This window comes from Sesamum indicum, linkage group LG16 (assembly GCF_000512975.1).
Source record: "Sesamum indicum cultivar Zhongzhi No. 13 linkage group LG16, S_indicum_v1.0, whole genome shotgun sequence".
NCBI classification, from domain to species: Eukaryota; Viridiplantae; Streptophyta; class Magnoliopsida; order Lamiales; family Pedaliaceae; genus Sesamum; species Sesamum indicum.
Window position 1 is genome coordinate 4,167,888 of NC_026160.1, and position 15,625 is coordinate 4,183,512.

Sequence of the window (15,625 nt, forward strand, 5' to 3'; positions counted from 1 at the left end):
TCTACAAAGTGACATTATCCAAAACCCTTTTCTTAATCTTAAATTGATAGTGTGATTTGTGGTTGTACGAATATTAAAAACCACCCTTTTTCCCACAGTCATGCTTACGTCACGTCTACCATAATCCAAACCCCCCTCTCTTTCCTTGGACGCCACGTCAACACCTTTTTGGCATTTCTTTTATCCAAAATATTTAAATTTATCAACTAAGCTTTCTTTAATTACCAAAATTAAAATTAATATGTAAATATTGATCCACTTTAAATAATTTTCTTTCTTTCTTTCCTCAATATTAAATATACTTTGCACCCTTCAACCATACCCGCACTATATTTACCCATTAAAATACGAAAACCGAATAAATTACGTATTCGTCATAATTTATATAACGAAAACCACATTTCCACTTACCTTTTAAAAACTTTTCATTTATCTCAAACAAATTTTCCTTCATAAACTACTTTTAATGGTTTTGAATTTTTAATTCAAACTTTCATTTAAAAACATAATTTGAAAATATTAATTTTTGTTATTCTTTCAAAAAATTGTATAATATAGTTTAGAAGCTCATTATATACAATTATATCAACATGGGTAAAAGTCATGAAAATGCCATATTCTTGGCCTATACCTGTGGTAGAAATGCCAAAAGGGTTCAGATCTGTGTTTTTTCGTTCCGATCAGGTTGATATTTGCTTGACTTAACCCTTTTACCCATATTTTGAATAGTTTTTGACTGTATGACGCACGATAACATCTTGAAGTATTAAGATGACAATCGTACGTTAAGGGCCACTTATAAACAATTTCAAGTTAAATATATTCACGTATACTTTGCATAGTGAACTACTTACTTATCTGTTGACCTTTAAACCGTTCGTAACTTGATAGTCAAAATATTTGTGGGGGAGGACTCCGACGTTTTCTATATTTACAGTGGATTTTAGAGATATTTCTTTAGTCGCGATAAATTTGATTATAATGGATTTCAGAGATATATTAAATCGCGATAAATTTGACCATATTATATATATATACACATTTTGTGGAGTAAACTCTCAATGTGAAAAATGCACATAATTTTCTCTCTCTTTCTCTCTCTCTCTCTATATATATATATGTGTGTGTGTGTGTGGACATTAATCTCAAATATGCTGACTCTTTCCATAGCTACCACCTACCCAAAGTAATACATCATTTCATTTAATGATTAGAGGGGGAAAAAAAAAGAAAAGTCAATTTCATATTAAATATCTTGTAGATTTTATCTAACACCATCATATATTCCTATGATCTATATATGTATTAAATGTACAATTATTTAATAATAGGAATCGAATTATTATATAAAATTATGTGTTACTTACACCAATATAAAATTTTAATCAAGAACTGAAAATGTTTAAATTTTATGTGATTTTATATTTAGAAATTGTGTCGAGAATTATTGATGTTATATTGAAACCATGATTCCGACAAAAAAAAAATAGTTTAAAATTATTAATTATTATTTTAGGATCATAAGAAAAAAATCAATTTTGGGCGTTGTCTGAAGTTTTTTGCAAAGGTTGTGAAGGGCCGTCGACTTTTTCTGGATAGTGTTTGTAAATTTTTAAAAAATAAAAATAATTTATGTAATTAGATAATAGACGAGAGGATGTAAATATAATTATTGAAAATTTTTCAATAATAATAGTAACATCACATTTTCTCATTAAAAGAAAATCCTAAGTGCAAATCCAAAATTTCTTCAATAGTAAATTAAAAAAAAATTGGATAAATATTTTTTTTTTAAATTTGATGGGTGGAATAATGATTTATTTACATTAAAGTATGTTTGGAACAATACTTATCTTAAAGTTGAAAGAATTAAAAAAAAAGAAGAAGAAGAAGTTAATCTAATAGTAGTAAAAAGGGATAATTACATTCCACTCCCTTAAAATTTGGTATAATTACATATAAATTCACTGTAGTTTGGGTAATGACATCTAACACATTTGAAGTTTGTTTTCGTTATCTGTTGGTCAAAATTTGCTGAATTTGCTAATATTAACAAAAAAATCGAATGCAAATTGATATTTACCCTCGATTGACGTATCACTCACTTATAGCATGTCGAATAAGTTTTTTATGACTAAATTATTCTTATAATGGTGAAGATACACTTCATCGCATGCATTAATACATAAAAATGTATAGATTTTTTTATTTTTTTTAATACGTACAAATTCAATAAATTTTAATTAATAAAAAATTTATTTATTAGACATAAGGTGAGAAAGTGAAGGCCTAACTTTAGTTGATGATGATGAAAAGGAGGTGGGGCCCACGCGGTCTTCTTCAACAAACACTTTCTCTCTCCTGCACTTTTTATCACTTTTTGGATTAAGTTATTATTATTTTTGAAGCTTTTTGTCACAGCTCAAAAATATTTCAGTCCAAGAAAAATTCACTTCAACCCCATCTCCTGCTGCTCTAGAGAGAGAAAAAAGTCCCTTCTGGAAAGCTTCGATCTTTCTTTTCTGCTGTTTGTTTGTTAGGGATTTAAGTGAAGACTCAGAGCTGAAGAGAAAAAGTCCATGTGCTTTTTCCCCTTTCTACCTTCTTATGATTCTCGGACGCTTTTACGGCCAATTTCGGTAAAAATACTGCACTTCTTCGAAATGGGCTTTCTTTCTTCTTTCGTTTCTATGATTCTTCTTTGCAGCTTCATATAGTAGTAATAGTGTTATTTTTGTGTTCTGTTGTTTGTTTTTGAGTGATTGGAAAATTTGTGGAGAATTCAGCTCAGAGTTGGGTTTCATGTTTCTTCAATTTCTGTGCGTTTTTGGTGGGGAAGTGGTTGGAATTTTCCAATCTTCTGCTGGAATTCTGTGAATCTAATGTCAGTCAATTTTTCCCTTGGGATATGTTTGTATTTGTATTTTTGAATCATTGAATTTTTCAGCATGTTCACTGCAGAATACAAGAATGAAGTCTTGAATTTTGCTAATAATCTTGGTTGTGTTAAACCGGAACAAATTGGTTTTAGTTTGTTACCTTCCACTTTTGTTGGATTCTTGATTCCCAACATGTTGGAGGCCTGGAGCACTTTTTCCTTCTATTTTCAATATAAATCGGCTCTACTGTTATTCGTTTAGCATCTCTCATATATTTTCTTATGATGTATTATATGGGGATAACATATCAGTAAAGAATTTGTTCTCACGATTTTCATGTAATAAAGTAACTCGGCTTTTTGTATCCTTATGGAATTTGTTCCGTCTTTGTATAGGAATATTACTATTGAGTTGAAAACTGTATTCTTGGGCTGTGAAGGTGCATTTTTTCTGCATTTTCTTTGGGGTGATGCTATTTATAGACTACCCTGCTCTTGTCAATGTTGAATGCAGGACATGATTCAATTATTGTACGGGTTTACGCATTGATGATAGCTGCCTGAGTTCTAATAATGTCTTTTTGTGCCTTTTAATGTAGATAGTGATATATCTTGAATTGAAGTCGTCGAACATTGTTTAAACTCCGAGACTTTCCCAGGAAAACAACCTCGTCACAGTCATCTCGACTCTGCTTCCGTTCAGTTTGAATAAAGTGTGTGCACAAAAGTGTGTGTATTTCGAGATTGAGGGAAGAGTTTGGTTAAGAAGTCGATCAGCTGTAATATGGGTTATCTTTGTGATTTCTGTGGGGAACAAAGATCTATAATCTACTGTCGGTCTGATGCAGCAAGTTTATGTTTGTCTTGTGATCGTAATGTCCATTCTGCAAATGCCCTCTCAAAACGTCACTCCAGGACACTTGTTTGTGAAAGATGCAATTCTCAGCCAGCTTTCATTAGATGTATTGAGGAAAAAGTATCCCTTTGCCAGAATTGTGATTGGGTGGGGCATGCTGGTTCAAATATAAGTCCTGGACATAAGAGACAAGCTGTTAATTGTTACTCTGGATGCCCTTCAGCTGCAGAACTTTCTTCAATTTGGTCTTTTCTCTTAGATTTTCCTTCTGTTGGTGATTCCACCTGTGAGCAGGGAATGGGTTCAATGAGCATTACTGATAACAGGTCAATGGATTGCCAAGGCCCCCATGGAAAGAATAACGTTCAAGATGCATCCTTTCTGGGAGAAGCTAGTGATGTGCATAATGTGGAGATGGATAAATCAACAGTTTGGATGGAGTCGTTAAATCATTTACATGATCCCAGGCAACAGAATGTGGATCAGGCAGCTGGTTCTACTAGCTCTGCTGTGCCCAAGGTAGCTATCTTTGCGAAAAAATTTCATTAAGCAATGGCAGGATTTATCTATCCTCATTTTTATTAGAACTTATTTTGCATCAATTTCTGTACTCTGGTTGTACTCTGGTTGGCACTGGTGAGATTTAGTAAGAAGGGAAGACTGACTTATATCAGAAGCTGTTGTTGAACCTTGCCGTCGTCTTTATTGTAATTCTCGTACAGGGCCAACCAGTCAAGAGGTCTAAAATTTATAAAGATGCTGCCAAGGACCAATAATAAAAGTAAAAAGAAAGGAAATTCAAAACCTTGGCTTGTTGAACAACGTTAAGTTGCTACTTCAGCATATATCGCACTATCTTTCTACTTAGTTTTTTTAAATCTTTGAAGCTTTCGTCTCTTGGCCGGAATATTTGTGATGTGGAACAAACGTGATCACGTCAAGGTTTGAGTTAGTTTTACTAAAAGTAATAGCTGAAAGGTTAACATAGGGTTAGATTTGTTTATTGAATATTATAAGTGAAGTATGAGTACAAAGATGGATATGTTCCTGCTGTGAATGCTTGTGAATATAATGGCAATAGTGATTGAGAAATTGAGCTGCTTTAGTTGCTCCCCTACCCCCTAACTTTTAGGGACTGGAGGCAGTGGGATTCAAAACTGACATTACGTTGCCGAAAAAATGCAACTCCCTGATACTTAACCATTGTTTCTTATAGTAAGTTCACATATAAAATCAGCTCTTATATAACATTCGCCAGTGCAAAATTTAGTTTATGACATCATATAAGAATTGGAATGCTGAAACTATAGAGGAAAGTGATAAATTGCCGTAGTAAAAGAAGAAGACTATAGAGGAGAGAAAAAGATGAGAAAGAAGGGATTGAACCAGGCTCATGCTTTTCTGTAAGAGAAAGCGTGGACTATTCTGGAGATACTTGACAGAGGCTTAGCTCCGACTCATTCAGCTAGTACTGACCATGACAGTTTGGACCCAAGGTTCTCTTTGTCTCTAGATTTTTCTTGTCCAGTAGGTGATAGCTCTTTCTTGACTTCCAGAGGAAGGTTTGGAAAACATTGGTTGTGGTTACGTTTTCAGTTAATGTTGTTTGGATAATTGTTTTTTTCCGTAAATTATTCCAATCCAGAGATATTACCGTGGATGACATCGTTCAAAGACATTGTGCAAGCTAATGCCTTGCAATTTCTTTTAAAGTTGTTATTATGAGTAACATCTTCGCTTTAGAGCTGTTATCCCAGATAACTTCTTCAGATTTTCTAGAAAATACTTTTATCTTTAAACTTGAATGTTTTTTTTTTTTTCTATTATGTAAAGAAGTATAACTTTTTCAGAAATAACTTTTGTTCAAAAACTAGGTTCTTTATTTAAACTTTAATATACAATATTATTGTTTTCTGGATTATGTGGATTACTTGATATTTATAAATATTATTGTTTTTAGGACATTTGTTGTTCTTGATAATAATAAAAATGTTATATAATAAATAAATATATTAGTCGCCAAAGTGAAGTGTCATAATAGTATTATACACAATTGTCCTCCAGTGCACAAATTCTAGTATTGCAGCGCATTGGTTGGGGGTAATATGAAGAAGTAAGAATAATGTTGTGTGCCTTAACACCATTTATGGTTTGTCTTTCCCCTTCATTTTATTTAAAGCACTGGAATGTCTTGGCCTTTCATGTGTAGGTTATCTTACCTGGAGCAAAGGAGAAGGAAGCTGCTGTGTGTGAGGATGATGATTTCTATGACGTTTTCAATATGGATGAGGTTGACTTGAGCATCGAAAACTACGAAGAACTATTTGGTGCAGCTCTTGATAATCCACAACTCTTTGGTAATGACAGTATTGAGGGGATATTTGGCACAAAAGACATGTCTGCATCAAACTGTCAGGGTGCTTACGCTGCTGAGGTACCTCATTCTATGATTTTATTTCACAGTTATCTTGTTACTTCACTGCATGCTATCCTATTACCATTTAATGGTGGAAGCTAAACTTTCTTACCATCATCTGATTCTTACCAAGATAATCTTATGTATAACTTCTCAAGTAAATTTTTCTCTAAATTAGATCTTTTTATTGTCATCTTGATTGTGCTGAGATAATGATTTGCTAAGCTGAGTTTCTTAACCATCTTGATTTCTGAATGAAAGGAATTATATCACAAATACTTTCAGAAAGAAGTTTAGCAGGATCCAGACTTAGCAAAAATTTTCCGGTGTTATCCACTGTAGATTGCAGCTAAAGAATTTCTTAAAGATTAGTTTTGAGTGAGAAATAACAATGCGATAGTACCAACAAACTGAAGCCAAATCTTTATCAGATTTTTCTTCTTCTGTTCCTTGGGCCTGTACGGAAATTTCCCTCTGATCCAGGTTCTTTGCATTAAAAGTTCATGCTCACAGTGTTACAAACAAAAATCAAAAGTAGTATCCTTGCATTGTAAATATTTCACTCATGTAATAACATTGTAATAACCATGGTTTGGATGAAACTTCATCTCAATGTTATTCCATGGAATCTGGCATATCAAGTTGTGCTCATAAAATTGCATATTGCTCAGGTTTAAGTTGAGTTTTAGTTTTTTTTAGGTTAAATTACATGGACACCTCTGAGCTTAGGCTTAATTACATAATACCCCCAGCCTTTTATAAAATTATAGGTGGGTGTTAGTGCAATGTAGCCAGGGGTCTTTGTGTAAAGTTACTCAAGGCTGATGGATGATGCCAGCTTATTTCCTGATATTTGGTTATCATATTGCTCATCAGATTTTCTTTTATGCCATGCTCATTCTTATTTATATTAATCGAGTAATGCGTAGGACATTGCTGTAGACCTTATAATGCTTCCTCTATCATATGTTAGTTTTTGTTCATTCATAACAACTATGTTAATTTCTATCATCATTCCTTAATTCTTAAAGATTGCATGCTTATATTAATGATTAATTATGTCATATTAATGCTGATGCACTTAATTCTTGATGCTTCATAGGGGTCATCAATTGGAGGGGTAAATGTGATGCAACCAGCATGCAGCAATGCTGCCTCTGCAGATTCAGTTCTTAGCTGTAAAACAGATCCCAACTTATATTTTGCAAGGCAAGCACACTCGAGTCTCTCATTTTCTGGCCTTACTGGAGAAAGCAGTGCTGGAGATTATCAAGATTGTGGAGTTTCATCAAAGCCAATGATGGGAGAGCCACCATGGTACCCTCCGGGTACCGAAAGTTCCATGCCTCCTACTAGCAGGAACGATGCTGTCATGCGTTACAAGGAGAAGAAGAAGGCACGAAAGTAAGCATCTTCATTTCCATTTCTGCTTTCTGCAATTTTATGCTTTGGAAATTGAAACATGCTTATTTTGTGTTGCTTCCAACTGAAATCAACTTCCAACTTTCACCCTTCTTCCAACATCCAACATCTTTTCACTTTTATCAATACGTATTCGATAAATATATCTATATATACATATATCTTTAAATTGTTAACTTAATCAAATATCAAATATATGCATTTAATAATATATTAATTCAACACTATCGACAACTCCAACTCTACAAAGAACACAACTATTAATCTTTGTTAACACAATATAAATACGTTGATAGGAACAATTAAAAAATGCAACCACATGAACTTAATCCAAACACATTTTCATTGCAAACTAGTAATCCCAAAAACATAAAAATCACCCTTCTCTTTACAAATTGGAAAATGGCAATGAAAATGAAACCAAACCAAACACTAGATTTTTTATTAGATTCTTCTCATCCAATTTGTTAAGTCTAGAGAACGATTTGTAATTTTGAACAATTTTCACTTATACTGGTTTTTTCCAACGATTATTAGCTTAATCATTCACTTATAACGATTGTTAAGTTAGTCATTCACATATAATTGTTTATTCCAATGGAAACTATTTGTAGCTAACACTTTAGTATATAATCAGGTCATATAATTGTTTAGGGGCATTAGCAAATGCAAACATGGGGACAACGTATTTTATGGCTCATGTGACCCTATTCCCTCCTTTTTCCTGGAATAAAGTGTTTATCGGATCCTTCTTTTGACATTTTCTTTCCATATGGATAATATGTCAGATTTGAGAAGAAGGTAAGGTATGCTTCTCGCAAGGCAAGAGCTGATGTAAGGAGGCGTGTGAAGGGACGATTTGTCAAGGCTGGTGATGCCTACGATTACGATCCATTAAGCCCAAGCCGAAGCTGCTGAGTAAAGTCTTTTGCTCTACATTTTAAGATACGAGGGAGCAATACTAAGTTGGAGATCATAAATGGATGACACCTTCCAGTGATAGATTGTTTGGTTGTATCAGGGGGGTTATATTGCCATGAACAGATAAATCAAGACGAAACATGCTGGTTTCCTCTACTGGCCCTAGAGAGTTTCAGTTGCATATCCATAATGGAAAGAGAGATGGATTTACGACTGCGGTTTTAACAGCTGGTGTGGATTGTTAATGTTTACGAGGAAAAGAGAGGTATCTTTCGTCTTTTTGAGCTTACATGGTCAGCCTTCTTTGAGGGTGCAAACTGTTTTCACCATCTCCAGCTTTATGTATGATAAGTGTTCTTCATGCCTGAATATATTACTGTTTCTTCCTTGGAACCTCTAACTGGACCGCCAAAACATGGTGAGATGGCAAAGACTACCTACCTGTTGAAGACTCGAGCATCATATGATATTAGTAGGTGAGGTAGTTCACGGGCAGAAGTCCAGTGATTCAATGGACTATAAGACAAGCAGCAGTTTCCCAGAAGGATGAATTATAAGAGCGGGAGATCTGCTATAATATTGGCCTCTTTTTGTTTCCTTTTTGGATGACATTTACAATCAAGCCATACAGCTAAATTGTAAGTACATAAATTTTGATTTGTTGATATTACATTACTTAGTTCTTACCCTCAAGGTTGGTGTCCCAGCAAGAGCCTGAAAATGGTAAAAGGTGCTTGTTATCTTCACTGTGAATATGTGGTTGCTGCTAAGTCACAAAATAAGGAAATGTCTAATGTAAGCCATGTTTGATGTATATTATGATGATGCGTGAGACTCTTGAATATTGAGGTTCCAAGTTAGGATTCTTTTTACTTGCATCAACTACTTTATGCAATATCTCTATTTGTGACTAACATTTGATGACTAAAACCAGGACTAAGCTCTATATTCTGCAAAACAACATTTGCCCAATGCCTTCCTGCAGAAATGATTTCCTGGACCTGGTGGAGATAAGCTATCATCTGAAATGGCATTGTTAAGAACAGATGCTGCAATATTTTTCTAATCTTAGATCTGGATTTCGGATCATCAGATGACAGATCCTCAGAAAGCATCATGGCCTTTGTCGAAAACTGATCATCCATAGCTCGGTACTGTCCCTCTAAGTTGCTCCGACGACAAGTTTTCACACTGAAACAAGGAGTAAGATAAACCATGCAAGCAGAAAAGTCTGATGCTGAAGTTACATTTTCTCTTTTATAGAGAAATGTACCTTTATTCCGTCCTCGCCCTCGCCCTCGTGTCTCAGCCACCACAGTCCTATAACCAACCACTGTTCGCTTCATACATGTCAATATTCACCCAACCTTACTCTAATGACTTGATAAAATCATGATATCGTCTATCAGGAACACAACAATAAAAAGATAAGAGTATTTGGGGAAACATTTGCTTCCTCACATTGATGGCAAAATGCATGTTGAGAAACCAAGCATAGGTTCCCCAGGCCTTTTTAGGCCTTAGTGGCCAGACCATCAAATGCATGTTCCAAGCTCCAAAGTTCTAAACTTGAGTTGTAAAATTTTAAGAGTGATCGACTGTAACTATGTAGTATGTTTTTAATTTAAACTATAAATGTAAATCAAAGTTATCACTTTCGTACGTTTAATATTTGTTTATTCATTAAAACTTCAAACCACTTACTACATATTCTTTAAATTTTAACTTTTAAAATTGCTTCTCTAATTGAAAAATACTAAATATAAATTTTTTGTACATTTACGTTATCGTGCGCCATTAACTACTGTGAGTATACAGAATGAAATAGGTAGATCATATATTCGTGTAAGAAAATAGTAATTCCGTGATTGATGTAACATTGATTTTTATAATAAATATTTATTTTCAAAATTTGAATATTACATTACTTCATATTAAAATATTAATATTAATGGTGTATAATCCCAATTTACAGTGTTATTTTAAAAAAAATATTTAATTAATACAGAAAAAAATCATTATATGCATGGTGCATAACCCAAACTTATGATATTACTATTAAAAATTATTTAACTAATTACTAATATTATAATATTAATATGCATGGTGGTCAGCATTTATTTAGCATGCATTGTCCCATCAATCTGGGGAGCCACAGATTCTAGTGGAGGCGGTTCTCCATTTAGTTATTTTTTCTAAAATTTTTAATGCAAAACCAATATTTCAATTATTGATTTTGCCTATTTTTCAAACTTTTTCAAATAACATTACCATATATATATATATATATTGCATTATTTAAATAACGTTTTAACTATTCTCAATAGATTGGGAACATATTTTTTTTTATATTGCTAAAATAACCTTTAATAAAATTATAGTTCCAAGATTTATAGCAACAATATTATATTATTTTAAATACATATAATATAATGAGTATTAGAATTAAAAATGTTTAACCAAAGTATAAAGGATTATGACACTCGGGCTCCCTATGAAAATGCGAAATTACACATTTCCCCAAACAAATTTCAGTACACCCATATTTGAAAATTCTCCATTTACAATTGACCTTCTTCTATTAGAGTTTAATAAAAAATGCTAAGATCAGCAAAAATTACATAATTTTTAATTTTATCCCTCATCCAATATTTCTATAATAGTTTTCACTTGAAAGGGAGTAAACGTAAATATCTATATATATCAAAAGGATATAATTATAATAAAATATTATTCCCGAATTATAACAATTGAAAAAAATGAATTGTTAATGAATGAAAAAACTAGTTATCTTTTGGTATTTTTTTACTTCCTATATATATGGTGACACTGTTGCATCTATTTCTTAAAAATGTCTAGTTTAAGTACTACATCTAGTGCTTAAGAAACAAATACAACAATGTTATTCACCTTACCCTATGTATAAGAAGTAAAATGTACAAAAAAATGACTAATTCTTCAATTCGTAAACAACTACTTTTTACCCAATGACTATAATTTGAAAATAATATTTATTACATTTACATCTTTTTGACTTCATATAGATTACGTTTACACCCTTACCAATATAGAAATATTTAAAAAATATTATTATGGGAATGTTGAATGAAGGGTAAAAATGGATATGTACGTAATTTTTTTGCTGACATTAACATTTTTCCTCCAAACACTGACGGAAGGGCTTCAGTTGTAAATAGAGAATTTTCAAAAGGGTTGTAAGTGAAAATTTGAAATTTGTTTGGGCAAAAGTGTAATTTCCATTTGGGAGGTGGTCCAAATGTTAGTAACCCAAATACAAAAGTATATAATATAAATAATTTAATTTTACATGTTCTATTAAATATAATATCATGTTAGTTAAATATTTATATGTATAAGTACTAAAATATATACAATATATTATTATTATTCTATACTTTGAATATGTATGCTAATATTTATAAAGCGTAAGTACTTATTAGAAATTTAAATATATGCTAACATCCAAAGAATATATCATAATGAATTTAACATTCCAAAATACATAATAGACTTTGCAGTTGTTTTTTTTATTTAATTTTTAGATTTCATTACTATTTACCAATCATATAAATGATGGATTTGGAAAGTTTTTATTAAATTGTTTTTATTAATACCAAAAATCATTCTTTATTTTGTTTTTGTTTGCAATAATGTATTTAAAAAGCCAACATTGATAAGTTGATGGGTATTTCGTTTTAAAGCCAGAAATAATTACTTGCAACTTCAAACTCCATTTTAAAGCTTTTGGTTTCCTCCATTCCTAACTTCAATTGACTGCTTTACTTCTCCCATCACTTCCATTCCCAGATCAAAAGAAAGAAATAGCCAAATAGGGTTATATTAGGGGTTTAGGCATGTGGAGTAGGGTTGGGGCTTAAAGCTCACTTAGTGGGCTGTTATTAATTTGAGAATTTTGTAGGTTTATATTGTTTATTAAATGTGAGGGGCTAGAGTAATCACACTTAGTTTAGGCCAAATTGTAATTTATTCTCTTGTATTGTTTTTTTTTGAAATGATCGAAAATCCTTTTATATTTTAAAAATAGATAAAAAAAACTTTCTGTGATTTCAAAAACTCTAGGCAAAAACTCTTTACTTTTTAAGTCACCCCCTTTGTCTCTTCTGATTTGCGAGTGGTTTTTTAGTATTTTCATTCTGTTAGAATAGGTGATTAGAAAATTAATCAGATTGGTCGTTTTGTAATATATTAAGTAATTTCTTTTTACTCTATAATATTAAAACAATAAGTATTCATTTGACCTTATTTTATTATTCTTACTCCTATATTTTTCATCCATTGCAACGAAGCCCACAGATTACTAGTCAACCAATGAAGTTGGGTTGCGGATTTGATGGGAATTATGAAACCAACTTTCAAGTGTTGAACTTCAAATATTCCAAGTCGAGAGCCTGTAGAATAGGAATGGAGAGTTTTATTAAGTTTTGCACTAGATATTGTATCCATATGATGGGTGTTGTGTTTCATAGGTGATAGACGTATGACGTCTACCTAATTTTAGTGTGTGGTTGACAAAAGTTGGCAAGCCAATTGAACTGACTCATGGGGAGTAGTCATATGGAAGCCTGTGTAGCTTGATCGATATGATTTGAACTCTTCGACTCTGATAGTATAGGGTTTAGTCCTTAGTCCTTAGACTCTGATATAAGGCATGACTATATCTAAGTCCTGGTAAAAGATGATCATGTTCTGATTTGATTATTATAAACTTTGTTCTACTGCAGTCAAATCACGTACGAAAACTAGTGCCTTCCAAGAGAGGATCCGTTACCTATCATGTGATGATAGCTATCTCATATGCATTCTGATGTGCGTTGTGCTCAACAGAAACTGTGGACACAGCGAGAGATCAAAAAGGGAAACGATTTCTATGTTGATCAAGTGGATAAACGCAATCGAAATATTAAGTATAGAAATCGAGTCCAGGATGGGAATCGGTGATCAATTCCATACCCTAGACTAAGATTAAAAAATGACCGACCGAAGAACCGTACCCCTATGACACTCGATAACCTGAAGGTTCTTGCAATTTCTATTCTCCAGTGTTTTAGAACATTGCTAGATTTTCACCCAAGGGAGTGAGTGCTTTCCAGATTAAGTGTTAACAGAAATAAAATTAATTAAATATAATTTAATTAATCTATTGCAAAAAATATTTACTGATTAAATTGTGTATGCCCAAGTCTGGCTGAGGTGAGCCTACAGAATCACACAAAACACTACTAAAAGAAGTAGTAGAATTAATTTATATATAAATTAATTATAGAATGAAGGAATTAATTTAAAGAATTTAAATAAATTCGAGAGATTAAATGATGTGATTATTAAAATTGGAGAACCCATGTGACGGGAAGCCCAATATTCAATTAATGGGATTACTTAAATTTGAATTATGTTTAATTCATTTAATAAGATTAGTTTTAATTGGGCCGTCTAAATTTATTAATAAGATCAATTAATTAGAGTTTTGATTTGGTAAATTAATGAGATTAAATAAATTGGGTTAGGCTCAATTATTTGATGAGATTAATTAATTGGACTCCGGCTAGGATTTATTTGATGAGATCAAATAAATCCCATTTAGGCTTTTAGAATTGATTGGATTAATTCTATGGAGGTCCAAGTCTATGGGTTTAGTTTATTTTGCATTAAGCCCAAAAGGCTATAAATATGTGTTCCTAACTTGAATATATATATATATATATATATATATATGAGATTGTAAGGATGAGGGCGTTATTGTTTGATTACTTGTGCTACTAGTAGGTAGTGTGCAATGGAAAAATCCTTTGTGTCTATTTTTTATTCGATATGCAACGTATACATGTATACATATAACGAGTACATGAGATGCCTCTTGTATGGGTGTATAGTGTATAGGTTTGTGTATATGTCATTGTGTATATAATATATAAAAGACAAAAATCTTCTTCCTTCACACTTATTATCTTTTTTTTTTTTTCTTTTACAAAAACCACAGGTGGGGGAGCTTTTGGTGTTCCCGTCCCTTTTATATAAAATTCTCAAAGCCCAGATTTACATCAGGGAATACTAACTCCCTAGAAACATTTAGAAAGCTATACACAAGGAGTACTACTCCCTTGCAGCGGAAGCAACAAAGAAATAAATAATTAGTACTACTTCCTTAAAATTAAGCGTGAAAACGTAAATGAGGAGTACTACTCCCTTATAAAAAGTGATTGAAGACCTAAAAGAAATGTCAGTGACACCAGGGGTGCCAAAAGAATAATCAAAGTCACTATAGTGGTTGATTTCATTTAACTTGCAACAGATTACCAAAACAATATTTCCAAACAAAATGTAGAGGAGGGCACCAACTGAGCATCCACAATTAGACAGTATGGTAAGGCCATCAACTGAGCAAAGAATTCACAGCCTGGTTTCCTTCCCTGTAAATGTGTGAGATCTTGGTTTCCATAAGGGACAAGTATTTCCTGATTTTGGTGAGGAGAGTTTGGAGGTGCTAGGAACCTTTGGACTGACTGGAGATTAAGTTGAGAGCTTGCATGGCATCACGTCCAATCCAAGAGTATACCTTGTAATTTGCTTTCATATTGGTGGAGTATCCAAGAGTTTCAAAGAAAGCCAAAATCACCCTCTCAAGATGGTCTCTAACAATTCCTTCGGCTCCTAAAACTCCAGGATTCCTTTGGAGGCCCCACCTAAATTGAGTTTAACCCAACCCAGCTTCAAGTTTAGCCCAGTGAATAGAAATAACCAAGGGAACTCCAGAGTTAACAGGGGAGGGAATGTGGAAAATCTTAGCTACAATAAAATCCCCTTTAAAGTGTTCAATTTCCAGAAACTTGCTTCTGCTCAGAGTTTGGAGATGATTTAAGGTCTTAAGAATGATAACATGTGCATTGAAATCCTTCTTTCTGTGTTTAACTTCATTTCTTGAGGTCCAAATATGCCACAGGATCAGCATGGGGATCAGGCTTCTGATGGTAGGAGACTAGTTAGTACTTCGAAACCAAGCCTGAATAAAGGATGAGATGTTGGATGTCTGTTGAAGTGTGAGGTTGAATATGTTGGTAAAATATTTCCAAGCAGCACAACAATGCACATTGTT

General features: G+C 32.8%; 1 protein-coding gene across 4 annotated transcripts; it reads left to right on the forward strand.

Annotated features, from left to right (window-relative positions):
• On the forward strand, positions 2,402-10,057 carry LOC105178719 (zinc finger protein CONSTANS-LIKE 9). Of its 4 annotated transcripts, XR_849163.2 has the most exons (6): positions 2,403-2,639; positions 3,478-4,253; positions 5,944-6,168; positions 7,253-7,554; positions 8,361-9,131; positions 9,428-10,057. XR_849163.2 is itself a non-coding variant. In XM_011102250.2 (5 exons), the coding sequence occupies exons 2-5, from the start codon at positions 3,663-3,665 to the stop codon at positions 8,488-8,490; spliced, it is 1,248 nt and encodes a 415-aa protein (XP_011100552.1). In that variant the 5' UTR covers positions 2,402-2,639; positions 3,482-3,662; the 3' UTR covers positions 8,491-8,499. The 4 variants fall into 4 exon arrangements, 3 of the variants coding, with proteins under 3 accessions (XP_011100552.1, XP_011100551.1, XP_011100553.1); XM_011102250.2 differs by lacking the exon at positions 9,428-10,057 and having other exon boundaries at positions 2,402-2,639; positions 3,482-4,253; positions 8,361-8,499; XM_011102249.2 differs by lacking the exon at positions 9,428-10,057 and having other exon boundaries at positions 8,361-9,375.